This window comes from Lepidochelys kempii, chromosome 6 (assembly GCF_965140265.1).
Source record: "Lepidochelys kempii isolate rLepKem1 chromosome 6, rLepKem1.hap2, whole genome shotgun sequence".
Lineage (NCBI taxonomy): Eukaryota > Metazoa > Chordata > Testudines > Cheloniidae > Lepidochelys > Lepidochelys kempii.
In genome coordinates, this window is record NC_133261.1 from 101,228,181 (window position 1) to 101,253,821 (window position 25,641).

General features: G+C 40.4%; 1 protein-coding gene across 7 annotated transcripts in view; it reads right to left on the reverse strand.

The window, feature by feature from the left end:
- FOXN3 (forkhead box N3) overlaps positions 1-25,641 on the reverse strand; it is a 304,443-nt gene that overhangs the window by 76,265 nt on the left and 202,537 nt on the right. For all 7 annotated transcript variants that reach the window (XM_073349399.1, XM_073349401.1, XM_073349402.1 and 4 more), the window contains exon 4: positions 19,016-19,080. In XM_073349399.1, coding sequence (XP_073205500.1) covers positions 19,016-19,080 — 65 coding nt within the window. The remainder of the gene's footprint in view (positions 1-19,015; positions 19,081-25,641) is intronic.

Consider the following 25,641-nt stretch of genomic DNA (forward strand, 5'->3'; position numbering starts at 1 on the left):
ATACTTCAGTAAAAATCAGATTTCGCATCATCAAGCAGTTATTTCTGAAATAGTGTAAAACTTGTCACCTGTAACTTTTGGATGGCATGGAGAGAGGAATATTTACAGCCAATATAGTTCATGTGAGTTAGAGTTTAAAAAGTATAACCACAATTACTTATTTACAATTGAGGATTTTTAAAAGGATCACTGCAACTCATTCATCCTCTCTTTATCTGTATTCTTGGCCATTTTTTAAAACATTCAGGTGTGCCCCAAGGTGTAGGGAACAAAGTCGTCATAAATATAAAGGGAAGGGTAACCACCTTTCTGTACACAGAACTATAAAATCCCTCCTGGCCAGAGGCCAAACCCTTTGACCTGTAAAGGGTTAAGTAGCTAGGATAACCTCGCTGGCACCTGACCAAAATGACCAACAAGGAGACAAGTTACTTTCCAAGCTGGAGGGGGGCGGGAACAAAAGGTCTGTCTGTGTGATGCTTTTGCCAGGAACAGATCAGGAATATTCTTCAGAACCCCTGTAAAAAGTTACTAAACAATTTAGCTAGAAATGCATTAGATTTTCTTTTGTTTAATGGCTGGTAAAATAGCTGTGTTGAATGGAATGTATATTCCTGTTTTTCTGTCTTTTTGTAACTTAAGGATTTGCCTAGAGGGATTCTCTATGTTTTGAATCGGATTACACTGTGAGGTATTTACCATCCTGATTTTACAGAGGTGATTCTTTTACTTTTTCTTTAATTAAAATTCTTCTTTTAAGACCCGATTGTTTTTTCATTGTTCTTAAGATCCAAGGGTTTGGGTCTGTATTCACCTATGCAAACTGGAGAGGATTTTTACCAAGCCTTCCTGAGGAAAGGGGGTGTAGGGCTTGGGGGGATATTTTGGGGGGAAGATGTCTCCAAGCGGGCTCTTTCCCTGTTCTTTGTTTAACACGCTTGGTGGTGGCAGCATAGGGTTCAAGCACAAGGCAAAGTTTGTACCTTTTGGAAGTTTTTAACCTAAGCTGGTAAGAATAAGTTTAGGGGGTCTTTCATGTAGGTCCCCACATCTGTACCCTAGAGTTCAGAGTGGGGAAGGAACCTAGACAAAAGTATTCCAAGCAGTAGTTCAAGACTGTTTTTGCGTTATTTCTGACCTATAAAAGCTGCTCCTCCTACTATTGTGCATATATAATATTTAATACACTCCCCTAGGATATTATTTGGGAGGGAAAAATTTGTACTTATACAACAGATTTGTCCACTGAATAAAAAAAAATACAAGTTTTATACTTTAGGCTCTATTTTCTAAGGATATATGTCCACTTTAAGGTCCATTTTCCACTAACACGTGGGGAACTAGGGGGGGGATGAGGGACTGTGCACTGTTTCACTCCAAAGTCCTTACACAACATTTGTATCCAATTTCTGGAGCAGAAACATGCTCAAGTAAAAGCTGTGAGGAGCCTTCATTTACATTTGAGGTTTCCCCACCATGCCTCTCTTAAATTGTTATATGTGATGCAGGATCTACCCAAGACTTCAGTTTCAAGGAGCATCTGTTTAGTGCTCTTCTACACTAAGAACTCTCACCTTTGGGCCCTTAAATAGATTTTTCTCATCTTGCTATGTAAAAATTCAAGGTTACATATTACTCCTGAGTGGTAGGGAAACCCACAGGAGTGTAAAATCTTGGCAGAAAACTAAAGAATTTAAAACTTGCAGAGTTTCCACCAGATGTTCTCCCCAGAGAGGCACTTGGGGGCTACTATGGGGGAGAAGATGTGTGCCTTTGATGGAAAATCATCCACAAAGACACGCAGGCTTTCCCTGCAGATCCTTGGCCATTTCAAGGGATTTAGGCCATGAGGGGAGGTTTCCCACAGGAGATAAGGCGCCACTAGCCTGCATGCAAACCTGCTATGGGTGGGACAAAGGTCAAAGGCAGTAATTGTTGATCCTACCAATGGTAACTCAATCTGCTGCTTAATCAGGTGAGCGCACCATGAACAGTGGCTGCTCCCCAGCTACCCCTACTGTCGTCCAAGAGAAAAGCAATGAAGAGCTGACCACAGACAGTAAGAACAGGGGGCCCCTGTAGGGTTTATTTGATGATTTTCTGCCTCATCTTGTTCCCTTCAAAGTCTGCCTCTTGTCATGTTGTCGAGGAGCATGAAGTGGCTCAACAGATGAGAGAAGAAGTTAAGATTTTATAGGGCTTCTGAAGCATCAGTTTGAGCACATTCTACTGAGTTACTTCTCTTGTCTTGCTCTATGAAACCACTGTCTGCATACTGACTTCTTATGCAGGTCACTTCTTTATTTATTGGGAGATAATGCATCAGCATTCACAACGCGTCCCCCCTAAATAACCAGTTGCAGCTTGTCTGTCTGAGGTCTATAGAAATGGAGGACCCAACTAGCAGATCAAATTTGAGGATTACCATGAATCTTGGTCAAAAGGTCAAACAGGTTCCAGACAATGATTTTCTAGTCATAGGTCCAGCACTTAAGGTCGTCCAGCTGAATGTTGAAGGGTTGTCTGCTAGTTACTGTAGCATGGCTTGACTGGATAGCATCCGCCAAATAAATATATTGATTTATTAATATTGTCCAAAGCAGTGAGTGCCAGTGTAATTCCATATTCCATTTAAATTCCATGTTAAGGTATGTTAAATCCTTATTCAGATGCCAGTTTGAACTTTTCAGGCTTTGGTTATTTATGACTATCATATAGACTTAATTTGTAGCAAAATAGCAAAGGAGGTTACGCTTGTGCAAGATAAAAGAGCTAAATCTTTAAAAGAAACTATGCTACTGTAATGGTTTAAAAAAAAAGAAAAAGTGAGCCAATTCAGTATGACTAGGATAAGACTGACAACTATTTTTGTTTTTGGTCTGAGCGTGACTACACCCCAGTGAGAAAAAGATAAGGACTGCTCAGCTAGCCTCAGTTTTTTCTATCATGCCTCTCTGCCAATCTGTGCTCTCTCATTCCTCTGAGACACAACTCACTCCCACTATAAGACGTTTTTTAAAAAGTGAGAGTCATTCATAAATCAAAAATAAAACAAAAACATTTTGTATACATACACACACCACACACACACGAACTACAAGAGGTAGTTCCACATGTACTGAACTGAACCAGACATCACACAATACTCGCTTCCCATGCCAATAAATAAAATCTAATATCTCACTCATACAGTTTACACCTAAATCCATCCTCGTTTTGCAACAGAACAGTTTAATAACAACATTCATGATTAAATGTGGGAGCACGGAAAGCGAACCAGAGACAACACTGTTAGTGTAAAATTAATCTGTTCTTGGACAGGGGGTACAATAATCAGCTGTAGCAGAGTTGACTCCTACTTTCAATACAAAAATATACTGTCTAAAAACTTTTAAAACACTGAATTCCTTTTTCTTGAAGTACTACCTGCCATCTGCAGTAGTCACAGGTGAAATTATTAGAATCAAGTGCCCAACTGATAGATTTAGCACAATGGATGGGGAGAACAGACAAAGAGAAACAGGAAGAGCTGAAGAAGGGGAAATGTGAACTTGAAGGGAAAAAGTGCAAAGAAAGAAGAAACAGTAAAGACACAAGGAGATAAACAGTGTTTACTACCCAACATAAAAGTGAAACATGGTAAAATTGTGTATCCAAGGATAACTCAATCCTGGTGTTCAGATGCCAGATAAGCCACTTCAAATGCACAGGAGATTTTGGATTTCACCAGAATACTGTTGAAAAACATATGCAAAAATGTTTTAACAGTGTTTCACAATTTATAAGAATGGAAACAGTACTATAAACTTTGTGACCAAAAAAAGGATTAAATACACACTTGGCTGAGCAAGAGTTCACCCTGCTCTTGAGAGGACTGCATGCTAGCATTACGGTCTTGTAACATCAGATGCCACATTACTGAAGGCAGTGATGCCACTGGAGTGGTATTTGGACTTGTTTAGGTGTTAGAGATCAGAAACTGGCAGCTGGAACTCAAGACAGGTTTTTTAATTCATTATATAAGGTTGCGTGTCTGTCTCAGAGGTCATGGATTCCGTGACTTTCCATGACCTCCGTGACTTCTGCAGCAGCTGTAGTTTGGGTGTGTGGGAGGGGGCTAGTGGCAAGGGGTTTGGGTGTGGGGCGGTGCTTACCTTAGGATGGGGCGGGGGGGGGGCTCCCCAGCTCCCACCGGCATGTCCCTGCAGCTCGTAGGTCAGTGGTTCTCAACTCTGGTCCACCGCTTGTTCGGGAAAAGCCCCTGGCACGCCAGGCCAGTTTGTTTACCTGCCGCGTCTGCAGGTTCGGCCGATTGCGGCTCCCACTGGCCTCAGTTCGCTGCTCCAGGCCAATGGGGGCTGCGGGAAGGGAGGCCAGCACATCCCTTGGCCCGCGTCGCCTTCTGCAGCCCCCATTGGCCTGGAGCGGCGAACCGCAGCCCATGGAAGCCGCGATAGGCCGAACCTGCGGATGCGGCAGGTAAACAAACCTGACTGGCCTGCCAGGGGCTTTTCCTGAACTAGCGGTGGACCAGACTTGAGAATTACTGTCCTAGGTGGAGGGGCTAGGTGGCTCTGCACACTGCCTGCGCCCGCAGGTGCCGCCCTTGCAGTTCCCACTTGCTGCGGTTCCCAGCCAATAGGAGCTGTGGAACCAGTGTTTGTGGCGGGAGCAGCACACGGAGCCTCACTGACCACCCCTCCCCGTAGGAGCTGCAGGGACACGCGGAGCCAGGTAGGGAGCCTGCCAGCCCCGCCAACCCTCCCCCCAGCACCAGAAGGGATCCTGGGCCACGCACCGCCGCCTGCTCCCCCCCTCCTAGCACCAGCAGGGATCCCGGGCCACATGCTGCCGCTCCCCCCAGCACTTGCCGTGCCCACGGCCCCCCGCCCAAGTTTTAGTTAGGAGCATATAGTAAAAGTCATGGACAGGTCATGGGCCATGAATTTTTGTTTACTGCCCATGACCAGTCCATGACTTTTACTAAGAATACATGTGACTAAAACTTAGCCTTAATTATGTCCTCTTTCATTATAAGGAAAAGGTCCAATGTTTATATAATCAACACTAATACAACTACTCACAAAACTATAAACAATCAAGTTTACAAGCTGTGATGCAGGGATATACTATAAAAATGTGAAGCTGAAATAAGGCCTGAAATGTCCCAATTTAATTTGTGTACTTGAAAACAAATTTGTGTAACTTGAAAGCAAGGCTGAACTTCTCCAAAGACCTGAATAGTCTTAATTTATTTTAATTTTGTTTGGTCTCTTTCACAGTTTAGATGGGTTCATGAGGGTTGGCTGATTTGCAGCTATAAATATATACCAGTAGGGGGAAGAAAAAATGAACATACCACAACAATTCTGGCAAAAGAAACCACTGTAGGACCCTGACTTATAAAGAGTAATAACGAAGAAAAAATTCTCTTAAGATGCAGTTGAGAACAATATAATGGCACACACTCATTTATTTGGGGGGGGCGGAGGGAGGGCGCAGTGTGGGCAGAGGCATGCCCTTGTGTTTTGAAAGTACTGCATAGCAAAGAAACTGACACCTTCCAGTTCTTGGTCAATATCAAACATATTAAAGGATTAATTCTTATGTCAGCTGTTAAAGACTTTCTGAATTCACAATATGGCTTAAAGCAAAAAGTTCTTGAAAGCAAGTTTACATCATCCTATTGTCTCAAGAGGCGTCTTTATAAAAAGCTTTCCCTCCCCCTAGCCCCTGCCCTTTCTCGACCCAGATGTAATTTCCTTTCTTGTTTCCTTATTTTTTTTTAAATGAACAAATAAATAACTAAATATCACATGCTCACTCTAGTGTTCTAACTACTTTGGCAGGTGTACTCTGTAGAGCAGATGGATAACGCTAAGGGGAAGCATAAAGGAGGATTACTTACCCTGAAGGAGTCCCTGTTTTGCTTTTTGAACATACTGTAGTTCCCTCAACATAGGCAGTCCTGCCTCCTTCCTTCTTAAAGTAAAACCTCAATATAGCTTTAAATCCTTTATAAATTACAACAGAGGAGAAGTGATGGGTTCATAAATGGTTTTTTAAAAAGTAATTAAGAACATTCTTGTTTCCCCCAAATTATCTGTCTAGTTTTAACAAGAGCACATTTGGAGAATCTCAAAAGGATTAATTTATAATCCAGTACCTGAAGCTCCCCAATTATCCTGGCTCAAGTGATGTTTAATTAAAACACTACAGTGAAACATGTACAGCAGACCATCATCCCAGTTTGAAACCTTCCCAAGCTACCCCCAAACATCTAAATACAATTCTGCTACCTTTTATTAAAGTTTCACTTTTATTAAATAACCAATTTTTGTTGGGTGCTTAAGGAATATTTCATGCAGAGGAGGGAGGGGGAGAGAGAATACTACGCTTTTCCGGTATTAAGTAACTGGCACAAAGGCTCTGATCCTATCACTAAAGAGAAATTTTTAATAAGTCTAAAGACCAACAATAAGTTAATACTAACACCAAAGATATGGCACCTTCAAAACAGTAAATACTAACATCTCTGGGATCTGGTCACCATTGCTGAAATCCCTGTTTTCTGCATTGCTTTAACTTGCTTACAAGTTACAAAGCTTCAGTCTCATCAGATGATCTGAAAATATATACCTACTTATGACCAGTGAACAAGAAACTCAAGGGTTACAGCAAGAAATATACTATTTTAATGAGCCCAGAGTTTATTTTTTAATTTCCTTGATATAGATTCACTCTGAAAAAGGCTGACATGTAATCAAGAAATATCCCAGACTTGGAGTTCTGGTACCCACAAGGTGGTGTTTCCTTGGAAATTTGCAACATCTTTTCTTTGTTGATAGTAATTTGCATGTCACCAAGACTGTTCAAGGCACTGATGTTGTAGAAGTACTCATGTTAGTAATCTCCACGCAAATGATATATTTAGCCTACTTTGGTTGTATTCTCAGTAGTTCAGAGATTATGGCAGTCAAGATTTGCTCTGTGTAATATTACCCACCTTCACACTTTCAGGGGTACCAACCAATCTCAGATTCTTGGCATGGTGCACGTGCTTCAACTCATCAATCTTAGGATTTATTGCAACAATTACAACATTTTCCAATTGCAATAAGGAAGATCTCCAATTGGAGATCTCCAAGTTTTCTACCATTTTCTTATGTTATTTCACAGAGTTAACTGCTAGTTTTTAAACTTCTGCTCAGTACAGGATTCATGGGCAGTATCCAGCCTTTGGATCATCAACACCATCACGTGTCTCTAGAATTTTTTTACTCCTGTGTATGAGTCCACAAGGATGTGGAATGAACCAAAGGTAAAGTTGAGCTAGAGGTGGAAAGTGAAGAAGAGCCATCACCTTTGGTACTGGACAGAGGGGCTTTGAGGAAGTCTTCCAAATCCAGTAAGTGATGACCCCAATCCATTTAAGGAGTCCAAAGCCCATTGAAGTGTAATTGTTTACAGGAAAGCCTACTTGTAGATAAAAATCATTAATCTGCAGAGTAATGGGGCTCATAATAAAAGATTCACCTTGGGCAACAACAAAAATACATCCACACAATCTCTTGTTACTACAAACCTGCACGGATGCAGGGTCCCAGCTATACAAGTTAAGAATGTAAAATTAATATATCTTTTTCCTTGAAAAAGTTATGATTTGCTGAATATTATTATCCTATTTGTATGCATATATCATGTTTGTATCTGAAGTTATGAATAGTGACTGGGGATCTGTATTTCAAATGGGCTTATTCTGGAAAACATCCACAGCCAGCCTTTCAGGTACAACAATGAAGAAGCTAAAGTTTTGAAACAAAGGGTTCCCACCATATGCTAAAGCTATATAAGGCAGGGAGTGACATCATCTGTAGTTCTTCACTCCCCACACAAGACGACTCCTGGAAACAACTGAGAAACAAAGACTGAACTATGGGAAGTGCTGAACCCAGGCTAAAGGGATTTCTAGCCTGTGTATGGAAGACCTGGGGATTCCATGCTGTAAAGCAAGTGCAGCTTGCCCCTTAAGAATCTGCAACCAGCTTACATCATCTCTCAGGGGAGAATTTGCTAGTTCATACTCTATCTTTCTAGTATCTTAGCCTTAGTTTGCGTTTTGTTTATTTACTAGGTAATCTGCTGCGATCTGTTTACTATCACTTATATTCTATCTTTTGTAGTTAATAAACTTATTTTACGTTTTAATCCACACCAGTGAGCTTTGACTGCAGTGCTTGGGGGAAATCTCTGCTTGGTTACCACAAGTGTGCATTGTTCTCTTCACATTGAGGGAGAGGCTGAATGGGTATTAAACCCATATACTGGCCAGATCTCACCAGGGCAGGACGGTACTGCTCCAGGGTCCTAGGCTGGGAAGCTGGTGGTTAGAGAGCCTGTGTGTAACTGCAGTTGGGTGTGTCCCTACCTGTGTGAATGCTGGTGAAAGTGCAGGCTGGGGGCTTTGCAGCTTGTCACAGCAGCATAGTGTGAGAGGAAGCCCAGTCTGGTGGATCAGAGGGCTCAGTGGTACCCCAGTTCCAGGTGGCATCCCGGGGGGGGAGGGGGAACCCGTCACATTAAGGTAATAGTAATACATATCTTATCAAATGCCACGTTGTAAACATTCACACCCCAGGGGGACAGAGAGCTTTGAGTGTGGCACAGCTCATTTGTGACTCTATAAATCCCCAGCCTTCCAAGAGTGCTACATGATACACAGGATGTTCTCTCAGATCTCAGGACAACAGGAGGTCACAGAGGTCATATATCTTGTCCTTTATTTCGGTTGCTAAATTCTACCCCTCCCCCTTCCAGATGAAACATCAGAAGCTCCAGGAACGTAAATTCACTTTTCTAAATGCTTATAAGACTCGTGTAGGTGTTTCTGTGGGAGAGCCTGATTGGTCCCTGAGCAAGAGTTTTAGAACAGAGGCCTACCAAAGCACATTATATGTAAGCAAGTCACCTAACCAAGTACTTAAACATTACAACGGAAAGGACCTCATTGAAATTTTCCAAGTGCATTTAAGGGTATTAAATATACCCTACATATATTGTACTTTAGGGGTATTCATTAACATTTACTACCATTTTCTGTGAGCCACAACAATTAATTTTAATTGTTGAGTTGAGGAGAAAGAACCAACTATGAAGGCTGCTTCCTACCTGGTTTTATATCTACTATCAGAAATTGACATGGAATTAAACCCAGAGTTTTATAGTTACTAATCACAACCTATGTAAACTAAACCAAGATGAGATCATCATGCAAACGGATCAATTTAGAGAGGGGTTAAAATACATACTTAACCTACCTAAGGTATTTCTAGTGTACTCAGAACTGTAATGATTCTAGCATTAAAAACAGTTATTTAGCTAGACACCATCCTACTTGAGTCTGTTTCTCACCTCTTCCAGGTTCTAGGTAACTGTACTCGCTTTCCCCCCACATCCTTTAAATATACTATATACATGTCGGTGGTCAGACAAGGACTTGCCAGAGTAACAGCAACATAAGGAATTGTTTTTTCACCATATATTTCAAAGAAAATACTTTTTGCTATTACAATTCATACAGCAGCTCACACTAGGCAAATGACGACATACACATACACACCCTACCTAACATTTGTACTGTAGAATGACCTGCCCAGAATTACTCAGCCGCACCCTCTAGTTGCCAAGGAAAGTAAACTAAGACAGTAAACTTTACCTTGACTCATTTACAAACAGATACTTTCATGTTTTTCCATTTATACCTGCAAGCCACAGTATGAAGCAGTTACGAAATATCCAAATTCATTTGTCCTACTGAGACTTCTAACAACAATACCGTCATAGAGCTATAATATAGGCAAATCAAGTTTAACACACTAACAAAGCAGGGCAGAAATTAAATGTTACTTAAAAAAAGTCACAAATCAGAAAATACAACCATGCAACAGTCATGCTGTATTAACATCAAATTATCACCTTGTTTCTCTTCTTTGTATTTTAGAACATATAAAAATGCTATTTTTAAAGTTAAGGTACTCAGATATTCTAGTAATGTGGAATGCAAGTACCTAAGTCTATACCAGGGATTCTGAGGACAAAATTTTTGGTGGCCTCAGAGTGTGGCCACCAACTCTGGCTGGTGGCCACTCTCACACTTTTTCCTAAAATACTTAATTAGCTTTAGGAAAAACAAATATAAGCATGTACACGTCCAAATCATTGTAATTTATTTGTTGCTAGCTACTAAGTCTGTTGTGAAAAGTGATATTAACAAACATAAAAGTATCACTTTTCACAGCAGACTTACTCAACCCTGGCAAGCCTGGGGACAAATTAAGCCCTGGATATTGGGGAGGGGGGGAGTGGAGGGGGGCGGCGGGGGAGGCAGCATGGGTCTGGAGCCTGAAGCCCCGCTGCCAGAACCCAAAGCCCTGTGGCAGAGGCCTGGGGATGGAGCCTGAAGCCATGTGAACGTAACCTGCTGCCCCACCATCCCAGGGCTGAAGCCCAAAGCCTGAGCCTCATCACTGCTGGGAAGGTGAGAAACTCACTGACTGCCTGCTCCTACAAGGTTGTACTTCAGGTGTCTCCAGAGGGGGGCAGGGCCCAACCCCTGCTGGCAGCCCCAGCAACCAACACCAAGGAGCAACAGGGAGGGGGAGGGACTGCTACTCCTCCCCCCCCACATCACAGCCCAGGAGGCTGTGGCCACAAGAAAAGCATGCAGCCACGGTGGCCGCATTTGAGAAATGCTTGTCTATACAAGGCTCCAACCGCAATATTAACTTAGTGTGCCTGTATGCACTTTAATGACAAAAAACAGTAATATATTATGCTATAGATCTGACTAGAAAAAAAAAGAACAGGAATACAATATGCATACTGTACAACCTAGTTAATGTGGATCACCACCCTAAAATAGTGACATTGTAAAAGAGTCATTGTGGGGTCCCATATATCACTCTGATATCAATATCAAGTTTGCTCAGACTGGGAAAATTTTACTCACTAACCTCTGCGCCCCACCCCCAACTTCCAGTTCCACCAACAGTCCCTGGATTCTGACAGTCCAGCTGGATTCTTTCCATCTCCCCCCAGAAGAAAGGTTTCTACACCTCAAATTATGTCCTTGGTGGCACCTGTGAAACTCCACTGACTTCATTTTATGCCTTCAATGACACCTTTGAAAACCTACATAAGGCTAATAATAAATAGGCTATTCAAATATTCAGGCTCCACAGACACTGCATGTGATTTATCTCCCTTGAAGAAAACAACTGAAGAGATTGTCAGTAACCCTTTACAATCAAAAAAATAAAAATCCCAATCTAAATAATAATGTGATGTGTCTAAAAATTTATTTATTATAACAAGAGGTGTAACACCTCTACTGGTTACTTCAGGTTGGTAGACAAAAAAGGGCAAGTCAAGAACAAAAGATACATATTTAAAGAGGTAACAAAGTATAAATGTTACCATAGCATCAACTGACTAAAAATGACAGGCGAAAGTATAAAAGAGAAAACCTGGTGAAATGGAAAAGTAAGTTGCTGTGTTGTTGGAAAAATACATGGGTGAACTGAACTGGGATTTCAGAGGCATGCACCTCTTAGCATAAACTAATCCTTATTTGATGGCAAGGAACAAATCAACCTGTAAACATGTATCTGGTAGTAGCAAGCCTATTCCAACCTTCAAGTGAAAAAAGATCTATTTAACAAAGAACGAACAACATTGATGCTTTTTAGGATTAGATTTCTTGCCCAAGACACTCTACAAAGAATCTGGCACAACTGTTCAAGTCCTTCAGGGAGAGCTCTCTTTTTTAATTACAACTGACCTGTTTGAAATACACTAAAAATTAAGGCACATTATCTACATTTTATTTATTTTCCTCAGTAAATCCAACTCAAACTCATTTAATAGCAATATGCACTCAGCTGTGTTAGCCACTCAAATCTTCAGTTGACAGGAGAGTATGGGATCTTCTTACCCGCAAATTTGTTTTTTGAGCTATCAGGGCCACAAATTCCAAATGCTTCTGATGTCACTGAGAGTTTATTCCCTCTTCATCAGTGTGGTGGCAGATAAATTGAATATCTGGCCTGGAAGCCCAATGGACCAAGGGTGACCCTTCGATATTTGGTAGTGGTGACTGACAATTGGAATATAAAGCATTTTAAGTTTTTGGTCAGCTTGATAGATTTGTGATCCTCTTTGAAAGTCTACTATTAACTGATTCCCATCTTGAAAGTAATGAGAATTAACGGATGAAATCTCAAAGAAAGGCCTGATCAAGTAGCTTGTATTGACAGTAGGTGTTTGACCATGTTAGATGTCCCATCCCTCTATGAATGCCTATTTTAATGAGAGTATTAACAGAAAAGGCATTTTGGGGATTTTGGCTTGGCAAATCAGAAGGCCTTACATTTATCTTTTAAAAAAAAGACTTTTGAGGATTATTTTTGTTATTTAAACAAATGTATTCTATCAATAGTTAAAACTCAGAAACTTGAAACTCCAGTTCAGTTTTTATTTCATGAAATTATTTTAGTGTACTGCACGCACATACATTGGTTATTTCTCAGTTTCTGATAGGTGCAGGGGTGAGGAAAACATATTTGTAAAAATGTGAATGTGCATACACAAGCAAACTGGAAGCCTATCTTTAGATGTGCATAATCCCTTTGTCTGGTCGAAACAGAGTTTTGTATCAATTTAACTGTCTGGAGTAGGGGCTTGGTTTGCATGGTTTTGTATCCCTGCCCATCCTGGCTAATAGCCCCTGATGGACTTATCCTCCATGAACTTATCTAATTCTTTTTTGAACCCTGCTATAGTCTTGGCCTTCACAACATCTTTTGGCAAAGAGTTCCCCGGTTGACTGTGTTGTGTGAAGAAATAGTTCCTTTTGTTTGTTTTAAACCTGCTACCTATTAATGTTATTTTGTGACCTCTCGTTCTTGTGTTATGAGAAGGAGTAAATAACACTTCCTTATTTCCTTTCTCCACACCTGTCATGATTTCATAGACCTCTATCATATCCCCCCTTAATCGTCTTTTTTCCAAACCAAAAAGTCCCAGTCTTATTAACCTCTCCTCATACGGAAGCCATTCCATACCCTTAATCTTTTTTGTTGCCCTTTTCTGTACCTTTTCCAATTCCAATATCTTTTTTGAGATGGGCGACCAGATTTGCACGCAGTATTCAAGATGTGGGCGTACCATGCATTTACATAGAGGCAATATATTTTCCTGTCTTATCTATCCCTTTCCTAATGATCCAACATTCTGTTAGCTTTTTTTGACGGTCTCTGCACATTGAGTGGATGTTTTCAGAGAACTATCCACAATGACTCCAAGATCTCTTTCTTGAAGGATAACAGCTAATTTAGACCCCATCATTTTGTGTGTGTAGTTGGGATTATGTTTTCCAATGTGCATTACTTTGCATTTATCAACACTGAATTTCATCTGACATTCTGTTGCTCAGTCACCCAGTTTTGTGAGGTCCCTTTGTAACTCTTCACAGTCTGCTTTGGACTTAACTATCTCGAGTGGTTCTGCATCATCTGCAAATTTTTCCACCTCACTGTTTACCCCTTTTTCCAGATCATTTATGAATAATATTGGTCCAGTACAGACCCTTGGGGGACATCACTCTTTACCTCTCTCCATTCTAAAAACTGACCATTTATTCCTACCCTTCGAATCCTATCTTTTAACCAGTTACTGATCCATAAGAGGACCTTTCCTCCTATCCCAGCACTGCTTGCTTTGCTTAAGAGCCTTTGGTGAGGGAACTTGTCAAATGCATTCTGAAAATCTAAGTACACTATATCCACTGGATCACCCTTGTCCATAAGCTTGTTGACCCCCTCAAAGAATTCTAATAGATTGTGTGACTTCTTTAGCAAAATAGTTAAGACACTGCAAGCCCCTAGTATGGATGCACTTATATATCGGTACAAATGTGAATTATAACTTATTCCCTTAAGGGAAGGTGCATACCAAGTATAAAGCACTTTTAAACTGGTGTAACTGCATCTACACTGGGGGATGAGGGGGTGTTATACCACTTTACGTATACTGATATAGTTAAAGCAATGCAATTTGTATGTGTAGACAAGCCATTGGGAACATCCTTCCCTCACTACTAGGAAAGTGACATCAGAAGAAGGCACATGGATTTCCCCTCTCTATTTCGCTGCTGTGAGGAGAGAAGGGGATGAGATTTGTACCCCCAATCCTTTGCTGGGCGGGGAAGAAGGGAAAATGGGTTGTGACTTCAGAGATAAGTCAGGCTGACTTCAGTTTGCTTGAATGCTTCAGTCCTATTGATTGAAGTGAACACAGGCCCACAGACAGGCATTTTCAAGATCACCAGAGCACTAATTCACTTAAATCCAAAACACACCAAGACTTTATTGCATATTTACAAGTGGCTGGCTTTCAAATGCCATTATGCTAAACAGAACTAGGGGAGAAAATCTTCCTAGTACAGACATCAGAAATTAGACTATGTAACAAAGAATGTGGTTATACCTGATAACCAGCCGGGTGTATTTCTTCACTGCTCAAATAGCACATAGCCAATATGGAAAGACATGAGAGGTGTTCAAATTTTATAAAACATTCTGAAAATATACAACTTCTTAATAAAACCCTGCAGCAGATGCCTAAGTGGGTTCTTTGTTTTTATAAGTGAGGGCAATTAAGAAAGAGTGGGTCATTTAAAAAAGTTTGAACTATAGTATTTCAAGATGAAAGGGAACTCAAAAGTTGAGATTTTTGGCTACAAATAGATTTTTAATTTTATCTCAGTCGTTGTACATCTTAGATACAGGTAGTTAGTCAGCATCTGGAATCTGCAGGTCACTATTCCCGCATCACTGCTAACTATAAGTGAGAGGAATAAGTTGTAGCCTTATTTTCATTTTATTTTTTAAAGTATTTGAAGCCAAGGTTTTGCACCGGCAATGGTGGACAGAAAGCACATGAGGGGAGTGATAAGACAGCTTAGTGGCAATGCTTAAGCCATGGATTGGCAAGCAACTTGATCTCCTTACACTTGCGCTCCTGAAATTGGGACATGGTCTGAGAATGACCAAGCACACAGCAAAGAGATACAGCTGACTTTGTTGGAACCCCATACATCAGCCTCAAACCCTTGCTACATGTGACCTCACCATTCTCATCTGGCACAGATGTCCCAGACAAGAACAGGATCTTTTCCACATAAAATGGATGATAGGAAGAAATCACTAATTTCTCTAAACTAAAGTTGAAAATTGTTTTAATAAAGATAAATTAAAAATTGCTGGATAAAGAACAAAACAGAAGGTTTGAAAAGAGAAAGTTGATGATTTGGAACAAAAACAGCTTGTGTAACGAAGCACAGGAACAGGAAAACTGAGCTAAGACAGCAAAAAACCTAGAAGTTCTGGTAATCCTGCAAAATAGCCCTAGTGGGCTTCATTAGGGAAGTTTTTGCAGTAAGTTTAGAAACTTAGATGAGGCAAAAGGTCCTGTGTACTATGAAAACTGTTTTAGAATCTGCATGGGAGTTCAGGTGGTGAAGGGAGAGCACATGGGCATCTTGACTAATGCTGCAAGTTTGTGACGGAGGTTGCAAAAATTACAGATTCTGCGACTTTCCGCAACCTCTGTGAAATTCCGCAGCTGCAGCGGCCAGTGTGGCTGACCCCAGGGCTGCCTGAGCAACTAGTCCTGGGGCCAGCCACTCAGGCAGCCGCACTGACCACTGCTGGAGCCACCCCAGGGCCAGCCACACTAGCTGCTGCTGGAGCCACCCCCCAGGCAGCCCGGGGGGCACCTGCACCGGCCGCTGCTCATCAGCCCCAGGCAGCTGGCCCTGGTGGCCCCCAGAGCAGCAGCCGATAGGGCTGGCCCCGCGGGGCCCCCCAGTGCAACGGCACCCCGGGGCAACTCAGATTTAGTCATGGGCATTTTTAGAAAAAGTTATGGATGGGTCACTGGCTGGGAATTTCTCTTTATTGCCCATGATTTTTACTAAAAATACCCATGACTAAATCTGAGTTGCCCCGGGGTGCCGTTGCACTGGGGGGCCCCCCGGGGCCAGCCCCATCGGCTCTTGTATTGGAGTACTATGACCACAGTACTCCAATACAGTGGGGGAAAAGGCAGATTTTTAAGGAGTGGCTGGGGCAAGACCTTGTATAACAGGAAAAATAAAGTTCATTCTTTCATTTTCTTTGGCCCCAGGTTGAAGGGCAAAGTCAGGAACCAGATAATACAGAGCTCTGCAAAGAAGAAACTGATGCAGCCATCTTATGCCCAGGGAAGTTAAATGGAGAAGGGACACCTCATATCAATTTTGGGAGATTAAATAAGGCTCTTGGACAAGGTGGAAGGAAGAAAGCCAGAACAGGATTAATCCTCTGTTCTTTTTACATCAAAGACATAATGATTATGGGACAACCACACTTAATTTCAACTTCTGTTATTTCTTCTTCTTTCCCTATTTTGATGTCTGCAGATAACAGGTTTCCCAGTCACCATTTTCCCTTGGAAGACTTTAGAAGGGTTAAAATTGCTTTGCCAAATAACTGAAATAAAACACAGATAGAAACAGGGAGAGGTGTCAGTCTCTCTCAGCTAAGAGGAGCTAGTAACACAGTGGAGTTATCCTCTCTTTAGCCCCCCGAAACCAAGGGCACTTTCCTTTAATAGTGCAAATGAAATGGAGTGTGTGCAGTAACTAACAAGTTTTGTTTACTAAATTTTGGGGGCAGTCATTTTAGACTACCCTCTGTAATACCGAAAGAACATTCTCTCTGCATTTAACTAGATGCTTATCACGAAAGGTATTTTAAAAACCCTTCCTGTTATCTTACTTTTCCCCAATTAAAAGTTTGCTTCCTTGGAAACAGAAGCATAGGCAGAAACTAGCAGTTGAGTTAATTCCACATGTGAATGTCTGGTTCTCCTCTTCCCAAGAAAATGGATAGGGATTGGCAGAGTAAGGGGTTTAAAATGCTATCTGGTTGCAGGGCTTCACTGTGGCCTCTCTTTTCCTCATCTGACATCCCCCTCCACCCACCTACCCCATTTACACCAAAATTAGACTTGAATGATCACCTGTAGCAGCAGCTGCTGCAATATTTTACACAGCTATAAGCACCATTTTTAAAAATAAAGCCAGAGATTTGAAGGAATTTTTGACTCTCGTCTACAATATTTCAAATCGGAACATGAAGTATGAAGGGAAATGTCTCAGACAGATGCTTTGGGTCCGCCCCCCATTCTGGAGTGGGGTCATGGGTTTGGGACAGAATATTGGCTAACTTGTTCCATTTGATGTGGCTATGCTCAATACCAGCCCAACTGAAAGCTTTGCTCGTCAATCAGTTACTCAGTAGACAGTTGCCTGGTTTTGTAATGAGAAAATATCTGCTGGCATCTCTGCGGAGGTGTGGGGAATAAAAAATGGCTATAGTGACTTCATAAACATCTTGTAATATAAGAAAAGGGAGGTCAACATTTGTGCCATTCAAACTTGACATCTCTCTCATTTTCTAAGGTAACAATAGAAAAAATGGTATTAAGGGTACTTCTAAACATCTTACTCAATCACAGACAAGCCCTGAATGAGGGAAGCAGAAACTTTTCTGACATATTAGACTCCCCCTGACCATTCCTTCCAATATGGTCTTGTGACTATGAAGACATCAAATCCATATTGTCCTTACAAAAAAGGAAAAGGATCCAATTTCTGTAGGCTTTACTGTCTCCTAGAAGTAAAGAACAGCCTGAAGTTTCTAATGAAATACATCAGAACACACTATAACAAAGACACAAGGAAAAAATAAGGATGCAAGGCTTTAGAAATATGCAGAAAACTGTCTCAAAAATATTCTACATTGAACTGCAGTAGTTTGATTACCCTGTGGGGAGGAGAGCAGCCACATTCCACTCCCTTCTATTTTGTGACTATCTTTGTATAAATAATTTTGGGTATGGCCTCATGTGAGCCATTGACCTCAATGTTAAATCCCCTCTTGATCTCTGGGACATTTTACAGGGTAGGAGTACCTTCGTTTAGAATGGAAGCTACCTGCATAAAACTTTCAAGCATTGAGGAATAAGATCCCAAAATTGATACATTTCACAGGCTGATCTCAATACAAAAGTTAAAACTTGTTTGCCCCAGAACAGAAAAGTCTTATGAAAAGTCTGCAAGTTATTTCCACAAATTTTAAACAAACTGACATAATTTTGAGACAGAGTTTTCTTGTAATGTTCCCAAGAAACATTAATTATGAGGGAATTTATACATACACAGCAGCAAAGACAAAAATACTCTTTCTGAAGAATGAAAATCTAATAGAACTCTCTGAAAACCTTCCCCTAACACCTATTAAACTCCCCAAACTACGTAGTTTTAGTTCACATTGTACGTCACACTGAAATAAAAACAAAAATAATTCCAAAGTCCTATACAAATATAAAGAAGAATAAACATACTTTTACTTGGGAGGTTTTCTTTGATACAAATCCTCTAATTATTTTCCCCACTGTGGTGCTGACACATGGCCACCCGAAGAGACATCTTGGCATCAGCACAATTAGAGAATGCATGCTAGGAAGTAAAAGAAAGTCTCTCTCTCTCTCTCTTTCAGGGAAGAATTTTACTTCATCAACACAGTTTAAATTGTTCCTAGGACATTTTCTGCTGTGTACTCTCAATTTCACTCAAGAAAAAATTGTTATAATTTACAATAAGCAAATCAATCTGAGGAAGGAGAAAGTAGCAATTTTCACAGTCAGTATCACTTCTGGGTAATAATTTGCTATTTTCATGAAACCAGGATTTAAAGAAAGCTGAAATAAAAGGAATCAGGTACAATGCAAATAAAACCACAAAGTCACTTTGAACTTCTTCCCCAAAAAGAAGAATATGAAAATTATGATCACTCGAAAATACGTTAATAAGAATAATTACTCAGGAGATGCATATATATCTATGACCTACCTTGTAGAAGGGCTCCATTTCTCTTGAAAAAGGTGCTTCCTGACCAAATGGGTGGACCTGATGTGCTAAAGGTAACAAGAAATAAGTGTAAAGAAAATCTCATGTACATTTAGTAATTTACAAGTTACTATTTTATTGACGTCCTCTCCTTTTAATGTGGTATCAACTTTGTCATGTTTTGACTGACTTTAAAACAGGACCCAACACTCTTGTTATTATGATAAGTTGATTTAAGTTTCACATTCGATTCACAAAAAAGCATTCCTCAGTCTAACCCTCCAGCCTCACACTCATCCACATATTAATTTAGAGAAAGAAAGGCAGCATGGAGAAAAGAAAAAAAAGTCACAAAAAATATTTAGGTTTCAGAGTAACAGCCGTGTTAGTCTGTATTCGCAAAAAGAAAAGGAGTACTTGTGGCACCTTAGAGACTAACCAATTTATTAGAGCATAAGCTTTCGTGAGCTACAGCTCACTTCATCAGATGCATATCGTGGAAACTGCAGCAGACTTTATATATACACAGAGAATATGAAACAATACCTCCTCCCACCCCACTGTCCTGCTGGGGTGGGAGGAGGTATTGTTTCATATTCTCTGTGTATATATAAAGTCTGCTGCAGTTTCCACGATATGCATCTGATGAAGTGAGCTGTAGCTCACGAAAGCTTATGCTCTAATAAATTGCTTAGTCTCTAAGGTGCCACAAGTACTCCTTTTCTTTTTTAAAAAATATTTAGTAATTCACAATGCAAAAAATATCCATTGGGTTTTTTAAAATGCATCTACTACTGGAAAACAATATACTTTACAGCCAAGCATTTAGTCCGAACAACCCACTTTCCCAGTTTAAAAGCAGTAGTATAAAAAAGGCTTCGGTAAATACTGTACTGTTTCTGTATTTTCATAGGAATATTACTTCCATTAAGAATGCCATGCATCAAGTGACATCTCATTGTGTCATCATTAATAATCACATTAATAAGAATATAACTTCAACTGATATGGACAGTAAGTTTAGAAGGCTGGACAAGAGCCATGATTTTACAAGACACTTATTTTATTGGTCATTATTTATTACGTAGTCTGAGGTAATGAATAGGGCTCCAGTTATGGACTGGGACTCCACCGTGCAAGGCACTGTACAAACATAGAACAAAAAAGGGGCCTGCCCTGAGGAGCTTACAATCTAAGCATAGACAGCAGTGGATTCTAACAGATGGGGAAGCACTAGGAAACAGGGAGACAATAGGCAGTGATATTGACGCAGAAGTAGCCTAACAGTGAAGTTTTTGGTAGACAATTTTAAGGAGGGATTATGGATAATGAAAGTAGATAATGAATTTGCTTTGCAAATATTTATGGAGACCTCCTTGCAAGCACGAGGGCCAGCAACGGAGAAAGCACAAAGATCCCAGGTTGAAAATTAAACAAGTTAGCAATGAAGGCTGGCATCATTTTCAGAGTGGAGGCAGGAGTCAACATCTTAACAGCCTACAACAGATGACAGATCAGGCAGATGTAAGCAGCCAAGAGCCTCAAAAGTGAAGACAAGTACTTTGTGTTTGACAACATAGAGAAAGGGGAGACAGAGAAGGGATGCACAAAGAGGGGTGAACATGGTCAAAGCAATGAGATAGGGAAATGATCTTTGCAGCATATAAGCTGGGCAAGATTGCATTTCTTAAATCAAGAGATGAGGAGGTTGCTGTAGCTGAGATGAGGAGGACTTGGAGACAGGTGTAAATCATATGACAAGCTGCTACAGTGGGTCTCGCTATCATCTGGTTGAGTAAGACTATTTCACACAGATTTGTGTTTAGCTGGAGGATTTAAAAAGAAATTGTGTGAAGTGCTGACTCAGAACTTGTGGTGTTTCTATAGCTGCCCTACCAACATTTGAGATTTTTTTTCCCCGCCACCAAACTTCAGTTTGTTAGAGCCTTAAACAAGTCAAGAAAACTAGCGTCCTAATGCATTGTGATCTCTAAACAATCTGTTAAACTGTATCTAATTATTCCTCACAGAACACTACCTACATAACTAACAGCAGCTTCAGCACACAGGGTACTTCATGAGAAATGAACAGGATCTATGACAAGAGTTCCAGCCAAAGAGTTTAAGGAAATAACAGATCTGCAGGCAGGTCAACTTAGACTTTCAGCTTTCTGAGATAGAAAAATAGAGTATTATGCAGCTTAGCATGTGGAGGTATTTTGGAAGAGTTTTTTTAAAAAAAAACAAACAGATCCTGTGTGAACATTAAAAAGCCACTGCACTTTAGTAACAGTAGGGTGTTACTCTATTTGCCAAATATTCCCCTCTCTCCATAGCTGTGCAGGGTGATTTGTGCAGGTTGGTGCCCACAAAAGACACCTGTATGCAGTGATGCTTAATTAGTTGTAGGTACTTGGGAAACCTTCAGTACAAAAGGCACTAAATACAACATAAGCTTTTATTATAAACTAGAAATCTCAGGTATGTTGATAGGGTTTAGGCATGGAAAGCATTTTAAAGCACAAACTCTAGGGGGAAAATATCTTTAAAACAAAAAAATACATTGTAGCATTCTGGAGGGAAGAAGAAAAAAAAGATGCGTTAAAGGATCTTTATTATAAAATCATTATATGAGCTGCAAGAAAGTGCACTGAAGCTTTAAAAAAAAACCTAAATAAAAAAACCAAAAACCCAAAACAAAAAAACAACCCAGAATTATATATTTACTACACTATAAACTCATCTTGAAACAAGCACATTGGAAGCATAAATTACTAGGATACAAAGAAGTCCCCTAGATGCAAATCCAAACACAGATTAAAAAAAAAACAAAAACAGATACTTTTCAGGAAGATTAAGATATAGCAACTTCTGCTATATCAGTTAATCCACCCCCATCTCCTCCATCTTTGGATGCATGGTCTAAAGAAAGCAACACAGCATTTCTGTTCATTACTTTTTTCCTCTCTCTTTGTTTGACTACTACTGCACAAAATTCAGTGAAATAGAAAACAGATGCCTTTTGTTACATTTGCCCCATTAGCAAGGTTCTGATAAAATGCCATGAATAAAAAACATGCTGCTTTTCAAAAAAATTATTCTGCAGAGACTTCTGTGCTAACATATACATGCTTCACTGAGTGACTCACTTAAATAAAGTATTAATATAGGGTCTGTAAAAGAATTCAAGTCAATAACCTAGGCATACAAACTTTTTATAGCACAGGACAGAATTAACCAAAATAGTATTACAGAATCATTGTTACCAGCGTGAAAATAATGTATATGCATATGCATGCACATGTCCAAACACAGATGGATCATGCATGTATACACACCTACTTACCTACAGGTGAATGACTAGCAACATCCTTGCTGTACACCTCCTTACCTTACAAATCAGGGCACTGATGCTCAAGGTGTTGGACACTATGAATTCACATGGAGGTAAATGACAGCACCTTGTAGGACTGGACCCTAAGTTTTTAGAGCCTCACTGAGTCCAGAATCATCTTTGGGGTTGGCACACGGCAAAGTTGCAAAATGATAAGGCAAATATGCTGCACAAACTTGTCCTGGACAGAGGGCTGAACATGAGATTCCCAGCTTTATGTAAAAGGTTCCCATGTAGAATTCAGTAGAATCCTGAAGTGAAGTTTTAATGAAATTTTCTCACAACCAGACTATTAGAGTAACTTGGGAATTGGAAGGGGGAGCAGAAGAGATATTAACTTATATTTTTGACTAGACATAAAGTCTACGATGTAGGAAACACAAAGCAATGATGGATTTACCTTGTATTTTCCTGAAACTGAAAAAGCCCAGAGACTCGCATGAAAACTCAATCTGAGCCAACCTGAGCCCACTGAGATTGAGAAAATTGAGTGCAGATCTCCAGGGAAGAAATTTGGAAATTCAGATGTGTAAGCAGTGTGCCACAGAGAGTGAGACAGATCAAGATTTTCAATAATAAGCCTCAGTGTTTGCAGAACAGTGCTCACGTTTAACTAAAACTGGTAATTGATGGATAAATTAGCTTCCAGTTCCCAAACTCTTACACGCAAAGTCTCAGGTGGTATTAACTGTTAAAATTTAGTTCAATTTGAGAAACGAGAGTTAAACAGTCTCTCCGTTTTAAAGTATTCAGTGTTTGCTTCCTCCCTGTTTCTGATGACATCAACTTTTGGAAAAGCTCACGCTACACATACCACCTATGATAAAAAACACCCTTTGGGTCATCCAGAGTATTTTTGGGCTACATTCAGTTGGCTATATAATTTGTAAACTACTTCAGGAAGAGACTATTTAGCTTTCCGTTTTCTACAACAGTGAATACAAAATAATAATATACATGCCATAGAGTATATAAAAAGTAGTAATTTGTGACCAGCATATCCTGGTAATAATAATGCTACTTTTATACCACCTATTAAGATTTTTTTTTTTTTTAAACGTGTTCAACAGGAGTGAGATCCAGTTGCTTAGATTCTCCTTGAATAAATCCTCCTCGGGCTACTAGAAATACCGAACTTTTAAGCAAAAGAATACCGTACTACCATTTAGTGTGAGGTCCACTTCAAATGTGACTTAGTGTTCAGAAACTAGAAACTGATCCATAAAGAAAGCAACAGCTATTTTAAAGTTGCTATGACTTAAAGCCATAAAACACCCTTCACTATCTTATTATTTTAAAAGTTTACAGTTTAATGGATCTGTGAAAGGATAGGCTTTAAGACTGTCTTATTTAGAACATTCTGCAACCATACCATTCTACAGCATTCAGTATCAGGTTCTTCTTCAGTGTCACAAAAGTGTTTTAATGCTGTGCTCTAAAGACAGCAGAATATAAATTAACATTAGTCAGAAATACAAACTGTGAAGTGGAAATACACAATACTTGCGGAGCTAACTAAAATAAGAGTTTGGATAGAACAACAAACATTGTAGCTGGGAAACAACTCCGAGGTTCTAAGAACTTCTGGCCTAATGCAGATTTGCTATATGTAGTCAGTATTAAACTATAACTAAAAGGTCTAATCCAGGGATCGACAACCTTTCGCACATGGCCCATCAGGGAAAGCCTCTGGCGGGCCAGGACGGTTTGTTTACCTGCAGAGTCTGCAGGTTTGGCCGATCGTGGCTCCCATTGGCTGCGGTTCGCCGTCCCAGGCCAACGGGGGCTGTGGGAAGCGGTGCAGGCCAAGGGATGTGCTCGCCGCAGCCCCCATTGTCCGGGGACGGCGAACCGCACCCAGTGGGAGACGCGATCAGCCAAACCTGTGGACATTGTAGGTAAACAAACTGTCCTGGCCTGCCAGTGGCTTTCCCTGATGGGCTGCATGTCAAAGGTTGCTGATCCCTGGTCTAATCAAAGTAACTGTCCCAGTAGTAGATATAAATGTAGTTTTGACCAATTGTTTTTGGCTTTAATGACACAACATTTTAAAATGTAATCAAGGTTTGTCATCTGAAGCATGACAACAATATACTGGACCATGGATAAGAACAGATTGCATCTGAGAAAATATACAGAAGCATAAACAGTCCTCTTGTTGCAGGACAATCATTCTATTACCTGCATTTTGTGCAAGATAAACTGAAGATTCAATCCTACTCTCAGCCATGGGGTACCCACCATTGTGTAGACTGTAATGGCAGTTAATCCAAAATGCATGCTAACAGTGGCAGATTTCACAACTATATGGGGTGCAGGCCCATGCATTTAAATTCACGATGAATCCCTCCAAATCCGGTCAGTCATTCTAACTATGGTATGTATGTAAGCTCCTATTAGTAGAGCACTGCATGGTTAAGAAAATCTTCATCCATCCAGTAAGCTATCAAAAATGCTCAACAATAAATGACTGAGTGAAGTCATGTCAATGGCATTTTTCTGTCTGTACAATAACTTTTGAAGATCCAGGGGTATCAATGGGAAGAACCCTACTGATTTTGGTGACAACTGGAAAAGCCCAATTTCCACTGAATCAGATGACTGGCTGATTTTCCTCTCCTGTCACAATCTCACTAGGGAGCTTCTGGGAATTGAAGAGAGGGACACACAAGGTTTGGGGCAAAGCTGCCTAGAAATTTGTCTGATAGGATGTTGTGGGGTGGGAAGGTTGAAGTCAGGAAAAGTTGATTCACACAAATCTAAAACATCCTGCAGGAAAGTGTCAATTTTAACAACTGTTTTTGCTGGAAACATGGCAGGCTGGCCCGACCAGCAGGCAACCAACCAGGAGCTCCTGGTGTGTGAAGGGAGGTTGGCCCACAGAAGCAATGAAAAGTGTGACCCTGTAGTTGAATTATTTCTATCAAAATGTATAGATCACCGATTTACAAGATCTTAAAAAGTGTATAGGCTGTAAGAGACTTACAACAAGGAAATAAAACTCCTTTGTCTGCTGGAATTTACATTAGAGCAAAGAGCCTGCATTTCTTACAGCCAAACAAAAGAGTAAGACATAACTCCTCTTTCAAAGTTGCAGTATTTTACATTTATGCCAAAACTCCAGCCGGCCTCCTTTTCAGAAAGGCCTGATTAAACAGATTTCTCAAATTCAAACAAAACCAGTTGTATGGGTCCAAACACAAGAGTTAAGGTATGATGTGAATGGAGAGGGGGA